Source organism: Panthera leo, chromosome C1 (genome assembly GCF_018350215.1).
Source record: "Panthera leo isolate Ple1 chromosome C1, P.leo_Ple1_pat1.1, whole genome shotgun sequence".
Classification (NCBI taxonomy): domain Eukaryota; kingdom Metazoa; phylum Chordata; class Mammalia; order Carnivora; family Felidae; genus Panthera; species Panthera leo.
The window spans coordinates 72855646-72872511 of NC_056686.1; the positions used below are offsets into that span (position 1 = coordinate 72855646).

The 16866-nt window shown below is 39.8% G+C and overlaps 1 protein-coding gene across 2 annotated transcripts in view; it reads right to left on the reverse strand.

The window, feature by feature from the left end:
- Positions 1–14700: 14700 nt before the first annotated feature.
- Positions 14701–16866, reverse strand: part of SELENOF (selenoprotein F) — a 54688-nt gene continuing 52522 nt past the window's right edge. For both annotated transcript variants that reach the window (XM_042952527.1, XM_042952526.1), the window contains one exon: positions 14701–15582. In XM_042952527.1, the coding sequence (XP_042808461.1) occupies positions 15524–15582 (59 nt within the window). In that variant the 3' untranslated portion in view covers positions 14701–15523. The remainder of the gene's footprint in view (positions 15583–16866) is intronic.

Below are 16866 nucleotides of genomic sequence, written 5' to 3' on the forward strand. Positions count from 1 at the left end.
TGTGTTCCCTCTTCCTAACTTCTTTTTTTTTAAATATTGATTTTTGAGAGAGGGAAAATTGGAAAAGAGAAGAGAGAGGGGGACAGAGGTTCCAAAGCAGGCTCTGCACTGACAGGCTGACAGCAGAGAGCCCAATGTGGGGCTCAAACTCACCAACCTTGAGATCATGACCTGAGCCACTCAAATGACTGAGCCACCCAGGTGCCCCTCCCCCTTCCTAACTTCTATGTTGAGGTCCCAACCCTCAGTACTCCAAAATGTATGAGCGCATGGAGGAGACAAAGCTCTTATGTAGCCAGCAATTGAGAAAAATCAGTATGATGCCAAATATTAAGAGGGCAGAGGGACTACTTTATAGATGACTGGCACCAAGGAGTGTGAAACTGAAGCAAATTTGTAGACTAGGCCAGGGGAAGTCACAGGGAGGGCAAACAAAAGTCAGATACCAATGGAAAAAATGACAGGGAGTAAGGGACTCTCCAACTGTCTGTACGGGTTTTCCCACTCTGTTGAGTAACAGGATTCTAGCAAATCACATCCTAATGAAAATCTGAAGATGGCCCTTGCTTTGCTCTATGTTGATGATGAATTGAAAATTTTGGAAGTATTCATACTTTTCTCAAATGGACACACATAAAATCTAAGAGAACTAAGGGATTAGATCAAATTTTTTCTACTTCACAAATAACCATATAATGTCAGACAAACTAAGATCTCTGGCTATCCTGAGGACCTCTCAATCACCCACCGACTTACCAAACACCGATTAATTACCAGTCCTACCATCACCTATCATTTGATAGTACAGTTCTAGGAACTGACTCATTTGATGTGCAGTTCAGAAAGTTTAAAATGTATATGGTAGTACATCAGGTAAAAAATTCGGTTAAGTGTTGATGCTCTCTTGGGTCTAAACCCATGGATAGCATCAGTAGACTAAAAACACGGGACTTCTGTGTTATAGTCCTTTCTTGATTGATTATTGAGACAAAATATTATTTTTTTTTTATTTTTTTTTTTAATTTATTCTTGAGACAGAGAAAGAGCATGAATGGGGGAGGGGCAGAGAGAGGGAGACACAGAATCTGAAACAGGCTCCAGGCTCTGAGCTGTCAGCACAGAGCCCGACGCGGGGCTCGAACTCACGGACCGTGAGATCATGACCTGAGCCGAAGTCGGACGCTTAACCGACTGAGCCACCCAGGCGCCCCAATATTATTTTGATTAAGGTAAACAACACAGTGAATAACAAGTCTTTACATAATGATAACTTCACCAGAAGCATAGCTACCGTCTGTCCCGATACCACACTATTACAATAATATTGGCTATATTCCCCATGCTGTGCCTTTTCTTGCCATGATCAGTTGATTCCATCAGGGGAAAAGCCTGTATCTCCTATTCTGCTTCATTCACTTTGCCCATCTCACCACCCCTCTGGGTGGTCTGGCAGCTATCGCTTTGTTCTCTGCACTTAGAGGGTGTGCTTGGCTTTTTTGTTGGTTTGTGTCTTCACTGGTTTTGTGTTTTAGATTCCACAAGAGGAGTGAAGTCCTAGGATATTTATCTTTCTCAGTCTGACTTCTTTCACTGAGCACAGTGCCTTCTGGGTCCATGTTTGTTGTTGCTGATGGCATGGGCTCATCTGGTGTGTGTGTGTGTGTGTGTCTATATCTCATACCACTGTGTGTAGATAGGTACTGCATCTTCTGTAGCCATTTCAGCTATCGATGGGCACTTGAAGGACTTCTACATCTTGGCTATTGAGAATAATGCTGCAGTTATCACTGGAGGGGGGTGGGATATCTTTTCAAATTAGTGTTTTTCAAATTTTTGAAATGAGTGCTTTTGTTTTCTTGGGCAAATATGCAATAGTGGTGTTACTGGATCCTATGCTCTATTTGTTATATTTTGAGGGCTCTCCACACTGTGTTCCACAGTGGCTGTGCCAACCGACACTCTTAACCGACAGTGCGTGAAGGTTCTCTTTTCTCTGCCTCAGAGCCAACTCTTGTGATTTCTTTTGATTCCAGCCATTCTGACAGGGGTCAGATGGTATCTTATGGTGGTTCTAATTTGTATTTCTGAGACAACTGCTGCTGTTAAACATCTTTTCTTGTGTCTGTCGGCCGTTTGTACATCTTCTTTGGGACAATGTCTATTCATGTCCTCTGACCATTTTTTAATTGGATTGTTTGTCTTTTTGGTGTCAAGGTGTACAGGTTCTTTACATATTGGAGACAGAAGACCTTATCACATATGTCCTTTGCATTTATCTACTCTCATTTGGTCAGTTGCCTTTTCATATCATTGATGGTTTCCTTGGTTGTGTCAAAGCTTTTTTACATTGTTGTAGCCCAGATATTTTAGTTTGGTTTTGCTTTGCTCTGCCTTGCCTGAGGAGCCACAGCTAGTAACCTGTTGCTAAGGCTCATGTCAACAGGTGTTATTGCAAGATATTGTGCCAAGGTGTTGTGTGTTCTTGCAAGAGTCTTCTGATTTCTGGTCTCACATTTAGATCTTGAATCCATCTTGAGTTTATTTTTGTGTTTCATGTAAGAAAATGGTCCCATTTCATTCTTTTGGATGTCTCTGTCCAGTTTTCCCAGCACCGTTTATTGTGACGACTGTTTTCTTCCCCTAGTATATTCTCACCTTTGTCAGAGATTAATTGACCATGTAAGCATGGGTTTATTTCTGGTCTCTCTGTCCTGTTTTGGTTCTTGTCACTCTGTGGGATTTGGGATGAGGATATGTCCAGCTTTGGTTTTTGTTCAACAACCATTACATCCCTGGAATAGATCCCACTTGGTTGTGGTGAGTGATCCTTATAATGTGTTGTTACATGTATTTTACTAATATTTGGTTGAGGCTTTTTGTGTCTGTGTTCATTGGGGATAGGGGCCCATAGTTTTCTTGGTTCGTGTGAGGGTAATGCTGGCCTTGTAGAAGGTATGTGGAAGCTTTCCTTCTGCTTCTGTTTTGGAGTTATTTGAGGAGAATAGGGTAATAAGTCTTTTTTTTTTTTTTTTTTTAAATCTTGGGTAGAATTCACCTGTGATGTCATCTGCTTTTAGAATTTTGTTTAGTTTTGAGTTTTTTGATTACTGACTCAATTTTGTTACCAGGAATTAGACTGTTCAGAGGTTTTACTTCTTCCTGGTTCAGTTTTGAAAGATTGTACGTTTACTGAAAGTTATTCATTTCTTCTGGTGTTCTAATTGGTTTGCCTGTCATTTTTGTAATAATCTTTTATAACCATCTTTGTCTCTGCGGTGTCATTTGCTGCTTCTCCTTTTTCCTATCATAGTGTATTCATTTAGATGTTGTCTTTTTTTTTTCTTGACTAGTCTGGCAAAAGAGTCATCAATTTTGGTCCCTTTTTAGAGAACCAGTTTCTGGTTTAATTGATTCCCCGTCCTCCCCCCATTTTCATTGTTGTGGTTGTTATTATCTTTTTCCCTTTTTTGATTTTTTTTTCCTTAGTGTCTACTTTTTTTGTGTTTTGTTTTGTTTTTTTGTCTATTTCTTTTTTGGTGTCAGCACAGAGCCTGACTCAGGGCTCGAATTCACAAGCCATGAGATCATGACCTTAGCCAAAGTTTAACACTTAACTGACTGAGCCGCACGGGCACCCTGAGATTTTCTTTTTAAATTTTCTCTACACCTAATATGGGGCCGGGACCCACAACCCCAAGATCAAGAGTCTCATGTTCTGACTGAGCCAGACAGACACCCCCCATTTATTAATTTAAATTTCTTCTTGACCTGCTTCTTGTTAGTAGCATGTTCTTTAATTTCTACTGTTTTGTGTATTTTTTATTTTTTTTTACTCTAATTTATTTCTAGTTTCATATCACTGTGTTCAGAATAGATTCATATATCCCTCAATATTAAAATGTACTGACACTTGTTTATAGCCTTGTTTGATCTCTTCTGGGGAATGTTTTGTGTGCACATGAATAGAATGCATATTTTGTTATTCGTCAATGGAATGTTCTATATATGTTTGTTAATTGAGTCTGGTCTAACATGTTCTTCAAAAACATTGTTTCTGCCTGGATGATATATCCTGTGGTGTATGTGAAGTGTTAACGTCTGCTACTATTACTGTATTACTGCGTTTCTCCCTTTAGGTCTGTTAATGTTTGCCTATGTATTTTTGGTGCTAACATATTGGGTCCATATTTATTTACAGTTATTAAATCTCCTTTTTGTTTTGAGAACTTTACCAGTATGTAATGCCCTTTATTGTCTCTTGTTACAGCCTGTTTTGGAAAGTCAATTTTGTCTGAAATAAGTATTGCAACCTGTTTTTGTTTTGTTTTCTGCTTCTATTTGCATGGAATATTTTTTTACATCCCTTCACTTGTATATGTGTCCTTAGTTTTGACACGAGCTCGTTGTATGCAGCATATAGATGGGTTGTTTTTATTTTTGTTCATATCCTCATCCTATGTGTTTTGGAGCATTTAGACCATTTACATTTAAAGTAATTTTTGGTAAGTTTCTGCTTATTGCCATTTTATTAATTGCTTTTGGTTAGTTTTGTTGTTCTCTGTTCCTTTATTTTTCTCTCTCTTGTAATTGAATTTCTGTAGTCTTATACTTGGCTTTATTATATATGGATCAATTATAGGTTTTTGATTTGTGATTATTGTGAAGTCCACATATAACATTTAAGTATATAGCAGTCTGTATTAAATTGATGATTATTTAAGTTCAATCTTATTCTTTTAAAATTTTTTTTACGTTTATTTTTGAGAGGGACACACACTGTGAGTAGGGGAGGGGCAGAGAGAGAGGGAGACACAGAATCCGAAGCAGGCTTCAGGCTCCATGCTGTCAGCACAGAGCCCAATGTGAGGCTCGAATTCACAGTTGTGAGATCATGATCTGAGCCGAAGTTGGATGCTTAATCACTGAGCCACCCAGGCACCCCTCAACCTCATTCTTAATGTTATTTTTACTGTTTCCTCTGTTTTATGCATATTTTTTATATTCATCTTTTTATTTTGTGATTAATCTTAACTAAATTTTTAAGTATACTTAATTTTACTTTGTCTTTTAACATTTATACTAGCTTTATAAGTGATTTTGCTGCTACTTATTCTGTAATGTTTGCTTTCACTCGTGAAAGTTAGCATTTGCTTCTAACTATGGTCTTTTCTACTTAAAGAGGTTCCTTTAACATTTCTTGTAAGATTGGTTTAGTGGTGATGAATTCTTTTAACTTCTGTTTGTCTGGGAAAGTCTTTTTTTCTTTCTCTCTATTTCTAAATGATAACCTTGCCAGGTGGAGTATTGTTGGTTGTAGTTTTTTTTTTTTTTCTTTCAGCACTTTGCAGGCCCAAAGAGAGTGGAAAGATAGTCAAAGTTTATGCTGGAAAAAATCAGCTCAAAGCCTTACGAGGTTTCCCTTGCATGTTACTAGTTGCTTCTCACTGCTTTTAAAATTCTCACTTTATCTTTAATCATTGACATTTTAATTATTATGAGTTGTGGTGTAGAACTCCTAGGGTTTATCTTGCTTGGAACTCTGTGCTTTCTCAAGCTGAATGGCTTTCCTTCCCTAGCTTAGGGAAGGTTTCAGCTATTATTATTATTATTATTTTAATACATTTTCTGTCCTTTTCTCTCTCTCTCTCTCCTCCTTCTGGGACCTTTTCATGTTAGTGTTTCTTCATTTGATGATGTTGCCCAAGAGATCCTTCAACCTCTCCTCATTAAAAAAAAAATTTGGGGGGGCGCCTGGGTGGCTCAGTCGGTTAAGCGGCGGACTTCAGCTCAGGTCATGATCTCACGGTCCGTGAGTTCGAGCCCCGCGTCGGGGTCTGTGCTGCCAGCTCAGAGCCTGGAGCCTGTTTTGGATTCTGTGTCTCCCTCTCTCTGACCCTCCCCTGTTCATGCTCTGTCTCTCCCTGTCTCAAAAATAAATAAAATGTTAAAAAAAAATTAAAAAAAATTTTTGGGGGGTGCTGGGTGGCTTGGTTGGTTAAGCGACCAATTCTTGATTTTAGCTCTGGCCATGATGTCATGCACTGTTTGTTAGATCAAGCTCCGCATTGGGCTCCACGCTGACAGCGTGCAGCCTGCTTGGGATTCTTTCTCCCTCTCTCTCTGCCCCTCCCCTGCTCACTCACTCTCTCCCTTTCAAAATAAATAAACTTAAAATAAAAATAAAAACAAAAATAATTTTCTTTTTGCTGTTCAGCCTGGCTGCTTTCCATTACCCTGTCTTCCCAATCGCTGATCCCTTCTTCTGCATCCTCTAATCTCCTGTTGATTCCCTCTAGTGTATTTCTTATTTCTTTAACTCTGATTGGTTCTTTTTTATATTTTGCATCTCTTTGTTGAAGTTCTTCTCTTCAGTCCAATGAGCATCTTTACGACCGTTATTTTGAACTCTTTATCAGGTAAGTTGGTTATCTCCATTTCCTTTAGTTCTTTCACTGAGGTTTTGTGGTTTTCTTTTGTTTGGAGAATATTCTCGTTTCTGATTTTGCTTGACTTTCTGTGTTTCCATGAATTAGGTGGAATAGCTACTTCTAAAATTGAAAGTGGTCTGTGTATGGTTGTCCCCTGTGTAGACGGTCTGTGCTTAGTGACTGCTGTTGGCTGCCTGAGCTGTGGCTGGTTGGACTGGGGGTCCTGGGGCACTCTCTGCTGGGGCTGCCAAGATGGGATGGTCAGAGCTGAAGTGGGCATGGGATAGCATAGAACCAGGGCTCTCCACTGAGGGTTCCCTGGCAGGACAGCTGAAATCTGAAACAGGTGCATGTCAGGGGCCTACAGGGCTCTCTGTGCAGAGGATGCTCTGGCAGGACAAGTGAAGCTGAAGTGAGTATAAGCCAGTGGGTCCTGGGGCTGTCTGCACTGAGGATGTTTTGACAGGATAGCTGAAGTTGGTGCAAGTCAGGTTGTCCTGGGGTGTTTAGTGCAGGAGCACCCTGCTGGGGTGCCTGGAGCAGAATTGGATATGGTGCAGGGGGTCCCAGGGCGCTCTACACAGGGGGTGTCCTGGCAAGGTGGCAGGAGCCAAGGCAGGCTTGGGCCGGGGAGTCCCAGGGCACTTTGTAAAGAAGGCACCCTGCTGGGATAGGTAGAATAAAAATAGCTATGAGCAGGAAGTTCCTGGGGTGCTATGTGCCAATATTGTCCTGGCAAGTTGTCTGGAGGCAAAGTGATGTGGGCCTGGAGTGTTCCAGGATGCTTTGTATTTGGGTCACCTTAGCAAGACAACTGGAGCTGTAGTGAGCGCTGACCAGGATTGTCCTGGTGTGCACTTTTCTGGAACTTCTTGGTGGGATGGCTTGGGCTGGTGTGGGCTGGGGCCGAGTTTACTGAGATGGTAGGTTGGCCAGGGGATCCAGACCCTGATCCTGTATGCACTGTCACGGTGGAGGGGAAAGGTAATTTTGGTGCTTGCCAGCCCTTCCGACCTAGAGTTCCAGCAGCTCCTCAGCCATTTGGTGGAGTTCTAGGGCTGGATTCTTTATGTTCTCATTGCCTTTTAAAACCACAGCTTTTTTCTCTGTGCCCTGGAGTGTCCAGGGCTTGCTGAGGCAACAGGTGCCCAGAGTTAGCTCCCATCTGTACTATCAAGGTGAGGGGGAGAGGTAAACTACGGTGCTCACTAGCCCCTCTGACCTGGACAGAGTTCTAGCGTCTCCCCCACTGTTTGATAGGGTTCTAGGCTCATTCCTTTATAATTTAGTTGCCGTTTTAAACTGTGCCTTTTTTCCTGTGCCCCAGGGCAGATGAATCTGTTCATGGTCCCTCCGTACCGTCTCTCCCCACTGCAGTTTACAGAATCAGGTGTTGGGGTCTCTTTGTTACTCTGTTCTCTGTCTCCCTTGGCCTTCTCTATATGGTCTATCTTTTATTGTGCAGAAGCTGCAGTCGGCAATTATTTAGGACAAACTGCTCTATAATGAGGTGTAGATTCGGTGTGTCCATGGAGGATGTGAGTTCAGAGTCTTCCTATGTTGCCACCTTGGACTGGAGAACTATCTGTGTTGCTCTCTTGAGGCAGAATTCCTTCTACTTCAGGAAACCTCAGTCTTTGTTGTTAGGGCCTTCAAATGAAGGCCCTATTCATTTGAACTATTAATCATATTTGAACTATTTGAATCATATTTGAACTATTAATCATATTTAATAGTACCTTTTATAGCAACATCTAGACTAGAGTTTGACTAAACAACTGGGTACCATAGCCCGGCCATTTTGACCCATCACAGGAAGAAATGTTGGCGATTTAAAACAAATCATCATTCTTGGGGCGCCTGGGTGGCGCAGTCGGTTAAGCGTCCGACTTCAGCCAGGTCACGATCTCGCGGTCCGTGAGTTCGAGCCCCGCGTCAGGCTCTGGGCTGATGGCTCGGAGCCTGGAGCCTGTTTCCGATTCTGTGTCTCCCTCTCTCTCTGCCCCTCCCCCGTTCATGCTCTGTCTCTCTCTGTCCCAAAAATAAATAAAAAACGTTGAAAAAAAAATTAAAAAAAAAAAAACAAATAATCATTCATATTCATGAATACGAAGTTTATTTCTACCAATTACAAATAAGGTGACCAGAAAAAAAAAACAAATAATCATTCATATTCATGAATACGAAGTTTATTTCTACCAATTACAAATAAGGTGACCAGATAAACAGAATTATTGAATTGTGCTGGCAGAGTGGGCAGGTATCCTACATCAGGTCTGCTTTAAGGTTGGGAGTGTCCTGTGTGACACTAACTTAGAGATGTTCATGTTGCTTTGAAAATTAGCCGTTCAAAACTGACAAAGTTGCTTTGCTCTAATTAGAAGTCCGAGAGGCAAGTTTTAATATTTTATAAGTGTCTTTATTTAAAGAGAGAGTGTGTGTGCCGGGGAGGAACAGCTAGAAAGGGAGAGAGGGAGAGAGGGAGGGAGGGAGAGGGGGAGAATCCCGAGCAGGCTCCACGCTGTCAACATGGAGCCCAACACAGGGCTCAAACTCTCAAACTGTGAGAACATGACCTGAGTGGAAATTGAGTGGGATGCTTAACCGACTGAGCCATCTAGGTGCCCCAAGAGGCAAGTTTTAGACCTAGAACCACATGTAGCAACTAAGAATTTCTCAAACAGTGCTAAAAGCAAGTCTGCAATGAGAAAAATGCCCCTTAAGGCAAAATAAAAACATACTAAAAAGAGGAGGGGGGGGGACAGAAAGAAAAGATCGCCTAAATGCACTGGGCTGTAGGTGAGCAGGTGTGGTGGTTTTAAACATGGCTCCAAAAATCCAAAAAATCATGGCTCTAAAACATGACACTCCTCCACTGAGTTTATGTCTCCTTCCCCTCAATCTAAGCTCTGTGACTGCTTGACTCATAGAATATGGTGAAAGTGACATCATGTCATTTTGGGGCCCAGGCCTTGAGAAATAGGGTTTTCGCTTCCTGCTTCTTAGAAAGATGCTTGCTTTTGGAACCCAGGCACCATGCTGTGAGAAAGCCTACACTGCCTAACGGAATAGAATTTGCAGTCAGTGCCAGTTTGCCAGCTCCGAGTGGCCCATCTTGGAAGTGGATCCTCTTGTCCCAGTTGAGCTAGTTCAGTTGATGCCTGATGGAGCAGAAATGAGCTGCCCTCACTGAGCCCTGCCCAAAGTATATATCTGTGAGCAAAATAATTAGGGTTTAAACCACTTAAAGTTTTGGTGTGATTTGTTATGCCGTAAAAGAAACTAGACTAGATGGTTGGCTGGGGTCTGGCTGGGCCTGTGGAGTAAGATGTAGCTAATACCAAGTGGGTAGGCAAAGGGTAGAGATGGACAGAGATGTCATTCCATATGGGAAAGAACTGAGAAGTCTGTATTGTTGGACTAAGATGCAGAGATAAAATATCCACTTTAAAGTGGAGGAGTTAGGAAAACACAGAAATCAGATCAGCCTCAGTATCCAGATGTTCAAGCCGGGAAAGAAGAAATGGAAGCACAATTCAGGCCAGGATAATGGATTTCAAAATCTTGAGTGGCAAACAGGATAGTCTAGTTTGGTATTCATGGGCATATGGGCATTCAGGCAACTGGAAAGATCAGGCAACTGGAACCAGGGACTTAGGTGAAAAGTCTGATTATCGGAGATCGAACCAGTCCCAAGAACTCTGGTAACCGTTACAATGGAGGTGGTGACAGAAAAGGCTTGGATGTTGAGTCAAATAGTTCCGAGACTAGAGCTCCACGGTCTTTCACTGGAGCTAGAACTGAGATTTGTGCTTAGCTTAAAGATAGCAAGGAGGAATGCCTGAGTGTAGTGTGAACTAAGACACTTCCTCTTAGTTCACATAAGTAGTGAATATTTTAAGAATCCTTTTAGTATGCGTACAAATGAATACTGGACTCAAAGCAAGTTGTATACTAAAGGTTCCCGAAGAGGTTATTAGTCCTTGGTGAAAGCTAAGTGTTTACGCAGGCATAAATATTTGTTGATTGTTTATGACCTTTAGAGTTGGCCTTATTGGATTTTGTCATTCCCCGGCTCAAGGTTTTATTCTGAAAGCAACTTAGAATACAGCTGAATTCTTAGATGACATGTATTGGATCCTCCCTGCCTACCCTCATGACCTCATTTCCTACTACCCTTTCCTCTGGTTAACTTGTTTCCAGACACATTGGCCTTCTTTCAGGTATGTGGCTTCCAAACTTTCTACTAAGCCAGGATCTTTGCACATGCTCTCCCTTCTGACTGGAAGACATTTTAATTCACTCCTTACCTGGAGAGCTTCTATTCATATTTTAGACCTCAGTTTAAATATCACATCCTTCAGAGCTCCCTAAGCTCATTACTTTCCTTTGTAGTTCTTTTCTAGTAACTTTTTCTTCTTTACTTTTACCATAATTGTTATATTTGTGCTTTTATTTAATTGTTAGCTCTCATTAGAATGTGACCTCTACTAGATGTGGGGACATTAGTTTTTAAAAAAAAAAATTTTTTTTTAGCGTTTATTTTTGAGACAGACAGAGACAGAGCATGAATGGGGGAGGGTCAGAGAGAGAGGGAGACACAGAATCTGAAACAGGCTCCAGGCTCTGAGCTGTCAGCACAGAGCCCGACGCAGGGCTCGAACTCACGGACCGCGAGATCATGACCTGAGCCGAAGTCGGACGCTTAACCGACTGAGCCACCCGGGACATTAGGGTGCCCCGGGACATTAGTTTTTTTAATGACTGAGGTTGGGAAAGAGAGTAAAGTGACAGTAGGGCAGGTAAAATTGAGAGAATAAAGAACTGAAAGAATTAGTCTGAAGACGGGTTAATGGGGGGCAAAGCATTTAACACATCTCAGTAGAGTACTCTTAATGAGAGATCAAGAAATTTAGGACCTACAGAAAGTGGAACCCTGTACATTTGCTGGTGGGAACGTAAAATGGTGTAGTCACTTTGGAAGTTTGGCTGTGCCTCAAAAAGTTAAACATAGATAGTATGATTCAGCAGTTCCCTTCCTAGTAATAGATGTAAGAGAAATGAAAGTTAATTCTATACACAAACTTGTACATGAGTACATATAGCTGCATTATTCATAACAGCCCCAAAGTGGAAACAATCAAAATGTCTACCAAATAATGGATAAAATATGGTATAGTCATACAAAGGAATATTAGCCATAAAAAGGAATGAAGCACTGATGATACATGCTGTAATATGGATGAGCCTTGAGGACATACTAAATGAAAGACGTGAGCCAGGTAACCACATATTGGATGATTCCATTTATATGAAATATCCAGAATAGGAAAACCCACTTGGACAGAAAAGCAGGATTAGTGGTTGTCAGGGCTGGGGGTAGGTGGGTGTGGGAGTCACTGCCAATAGGTATAGGAATTCTTTTTGAGATGATGAAAATGTTCTAAATTTAGTGGATGATGATTGCACAATTCTGTGAATATACTAATTAAACATTGAATTGCATACTCTAAGTGGGTAATGTGAATTGTATCTCAATAAAAATGTACAGTAACAGTCCATTTCCAGTACTTATGGTAGTTCTATAAAGTTGCTGCAAAGCTGAATTTACAGGTAACAGACCCTTGCTCTCAGGGGACATACAGGCAGGGTTAAGTTCCTGGAAGCCGTTGGTCACAAAATTTTTGTCAACCTATTTGTGTTTCTATTTGAAGACACTTGAAGCATACGGTTGATTTTATCACCACTGAACTCACGGCCCTTAGCACTGTAACTCATGCCTCAACAAAACTCTAAAATGCCTCTTTTCCATAAGGTGCATTGTAGCCTTTTTGCTCGTATTACGAACACTAGACAGCACTTTAGTGCTCAGCTTGGGGGCCATTTTAAAAGGCTAAATCAACAAAAAGCACAAAAATACAAAAAACGTGGCATTAAATAGACTATGAAAAGGCTATTTGTCTACAGCATGAGAGCTGAAATAAGGCAGTGTCACTTGTTTGACTTTAGCTAGGAATGTGTGCATTGGGGGATTCAAATTTTTTGCTGCTCTGCACACATCTGTGAATGACTTTAAAACTGCCTTGGGTATTAGGATTGTGGGGTTATAGACAGTTTTATTACTTTTTTATTACATTTTTAAAAAATGCTTAATTTTGACAGCGAGAGAGCGAGCAAGCATGCCTGAGAGCGGAGGAAAGGCAGAGAGAGAGAGCCAGAGACAGAACCCAAAGCAGGCTCCAGGCTCTGAGCTGTCAGCACAGAGCCCGATGCAGGGCATGAACTCACGAACCACGAGATCATGACCTGAGCTGAAGTCAGACGCTTAACCAATTGAATCACCCAGGCACCCCTAAAATGCTTATATTTAATCAGCAAAAGTCTAATCTGAATTTTTGGGCACAAATGCAGGCCTTCTCCCAGAACAAGTCCTCTGTCACCACAGAATGTAATTAGAATGCACTTTAGAATTCTCAAGTAAAAGAACTACTTACCTAGCTGTGCTCCTATCTGGAACCTGTACCCCCTCTCTCCATGTATTTGCTTTCACGTACAAGGTAAGGCTGATTTTACTTTCCAAAGTTTTGCAGTATTTACTTTCAAAAGCATTTTCTGCATTTTAGTATCTTTTAATTTTAGATTAGCTTTTAAACCTCAAATCCTCTTAAAACAAGAAATGCTAGTTTTTGTTCGTAGTTCCTTTTATGAGGCTTTTGCCAAATTCAGGAATTTAGAGATAAACTGTTTTAGGTTTATGTACCACTTTGGCAGGGGGAACAAATTTATAAGTATCAAGTATTACATATTCATATTTGTGAACATAAATAAGCTTAATCAAATGTCAGAACTGGGCTACAAAATGACACTTTTGGATCAGTATTTTTCTCTTTCCTGGTAATCATTTTTTTAAAAAAGGGCTTTCAGGTATCCTTTGGTTGGAACTGGTGAAAAAGTCAGAATTGGCTGATTCAGTGAACCTCACAGTTAAAATAGTGGAGCTTGGTAGAAACACGGTTATTCATCAACTTAAGAACTTCAAGTTCTAAGATCCTGTGGGGTTCTTTAGCCTCTTTTGATCTCTCATAATAACTTGAATATAATAACTTAAAAGGACTTCTTAAACTTCTCTTCACTGTTTTTTTTTAAACCAATGCCAGATACTCATTTAATTGGCTCTCCCTGCCCAGACAGCAGTCCAATTAGTGTCCTGTGCCAATCCAGAAGTTTTGAAATGTCACCCCTTCTACTGTTCATCTGTATGTGGCAGCACCTCCTTGTGCTTTTCCCACTGTCCATGACTGCTTCCCCTGCCTCTTGTTCTGAAGTAACAGCCACTGGGAATTAGTGCCACACTATCCAGGGTCTTGTACTATCACAATGATCGTTATTCCCATTACTCTAAATGATCAAAGGTAGATCACAGTCTGTTTTTCAAGACTTCTCGTATATTGATTAACCAACTTGCCTAGGGTTTATTCTCTTCATGGCTTTAATAAACATACTTAATTTAAAATAGGACAGGATACAAAATGCTAGTAAAAATTAACCAATCTCTATTAAAATATTCTATATACAGTTTTCTGGTAGAGTTGTCTTTAAAGACTTCCAAATATCCTTCATTTAGATGGTTTAATTCTCGATTTATTTTTAAAGTTTCCAGATTAAAATAATTTATCCTAAGATTAAGCTGACATAATAAGATTAGACCAATTTGATAAGTTAGTAAGAGGTTTAAATGACCTAAATTCATTTGGATGAATGTTGTTCTGAGTGGACCATCAAACAGAGGGTCAAGCAACAAAAATCATTTTTTAAAAATGAATGTTTATTTCTGTGAGAGCATGCACACACATGTGGATATGGGGGAGCGAAAGGGGGAGAGAGAATCCCAAGCAGGCTCCATGCTCAGCCCAGAGCCTGATGTGGAGTTTGAATTCACAAACTGTGAGATGAGGACCTGAGCCGAAGCTTAACCAATTGAGCCACTCAGGTGCCCCAAGAAAAATCATTTTTAATAGTGCATAAAAATTCTGTCTTTTGAAATATTCCTTATAGAAGGTATCAATAAAAATGTGTTCACGGATGAAAGCAATTTAGAGAAAAAAATTGCAAATATAAAGCAACATTACCCACAATAAGTTATAAGTTTCAAGCAGTGTAGCCATTTTAATAATCTGGATAAAAAAGGGAGGGCTTCTACGAAAAGAACATAAAAAATACACTGAGAAATGTATCATTTTTTAGACATGAAAGAACAAATCAGAATTTCAAATTCTCATTGATTTTTGAAACTTTATTTATATTTTGGTCTTAAAAACGATCATTTCTAAATTGGCTTTTCTGTAAGAAGGTAAAGCACAAAAATTTGCTAAATATCATCAGATCCACACAAATCCTCATGAAGGTTTTCTGTGTAGTCTTCATTAATGCAAATCGTTGTGAATGCTTCCCTCTTACTGTAGATCTTGAATCTGTTTTACAATAATGAAGCCATAAAGTTTTAACGCAACACATTCATTATAAACTATAACATTTCTATTCAAAGGAAAGCTGGGTATTACAAAAATATGAGAGAATCTGAGAATCAGGCAATCTGTTGAGGCTCAGTCTATCTTATTTGCTTTGTAGTTTTTTGTTATTACTTTCAAAGAGCACACAGTGCATGGATGAGGCACAGCAATCCTCTCCCTTATTAACCTCCCTGATTTAAAAATCTGTCCTTTGTAAAACTGGACCAATTATTACAAACCATCATTTGCCTAATTGACCACAGGTCTATTACAAAGCATTTTGTTAGTGGTCCCAACAACTATAGGAGGATGGAACTTTATTAAAAATGAGTTTTGTTAAGCGTGCCAAATCCCTGGGTAACGTGAGCTGTGCTGCCACTTCAACTGTTAATTAGATGTTTAATGCCTCACGGAAAAAGACAGAGAAGGAAGCAAAACTACAATATTCTCTAGGTACTATAATATTTCATTTGATACAGTCACAAAAGGATAGGACAAAATTGAAGCAAGATTTATATGCGTTCCAACTTTTCACTCAGGAATTCCTCTACACTGTCTGTGTTCCACTTGAGGATGCTTAGTTCTTCAGCAATGTTCCCATTGTCGTCCAAAAGCTTTAATACGGGGTCTGAACCACGAACATACTACAAAAAAGAAGGACAATAATGAATCATTATTATCTGCTTGGAAGAGGCTTCTCAGCCTCAACCCAAACCCAAACCAATTCAATCCAGCTTAACTCAATAAAAATAAGGCTTACAGGACATCACAACAGGTCTTCCGGGATTTCAAAAAAAAAAAAAAAAAAAGAGAAAATCACATTTACCTCTAAAAAGAAAAACACCTGTTGGTAGCAAGATCATTTGAGATTTAAGATTAAATGTAACATATTTATTGCATACACTTAAACTCTAGATGAGCTTAAAACTTAGAGGAGGAGGCAGACAAGTTCCAAATGAGAATGACTGGAAGTAGGCTGTGCACACAAATTATCAGAATTCTGTATTGGATTTTAAATTTTCTTTAAGAAATCCAATGATTTTGTTGTTGTTATAATTAGTTGACTAATATTTTGACAGAATGGAGAAATTCTAACTCTGGCTAAATGTGATCAACACCATCAACAAACATATCCCAATTCAGTTCAAAATCAATCTTCATTGCTAAATTAAGTAGAACTACATAACTAAAGATGTAGCAGTGATGATGAAAGCAGCTCTTAGACCTTTTAGCAATTTATGCTTTAGTTTTTCTAGATTGTGAACTCTAGAGCTGGAGACAAGCTCTGATGTGATTACCAGCATTTGGTATATTCTCAACCCATTTGTGGAGTTCAGAAATATAGGCCCTCTAGGTTAATGAATCAATAACAATACTATGTAATCATTTTTGGTTAATTATCTACAAAGTAAAAGATTTGACTATTCAAAACCTCATTTTAGTCTACAAGAGATAAACATGTAGAATGTAGTTGTAAAAATCCTCAACCAGGTATTGTCAAATCTAACAATGTATAAAGGAATTATATGCCATGGTCAATTTAGATTTATTCCAGGTATACAAGCCTGGCACAACATTTGAGAATCAATGGATGTAATATATCGTCCCCAATAGGCTAAATAGGAAAAATACATCAGTAGATGCAGAAAAAGACATCCAGTTGCATGCTTCAACCTGGATGCTAAGTGAATTAAGTCAGCCATGAAAGGACAAATACTGCATGATTCAACTCCTATAAGGTATCTAAAGTAGTGAAAATCATATAAACAAAGCAGAAGGGTGGTTGGCCAAGGGCTGGGAGGAGGAGAGGGGGAATTAGTGTTTTATGGGTATAGAGTTTGTTTTGCCAGATGAAAAAAGTCTACAGATTTGTTGCACAAGGTGAATATACTTAATACTACTGAACTGTATTTTTATAGTTAAGATGA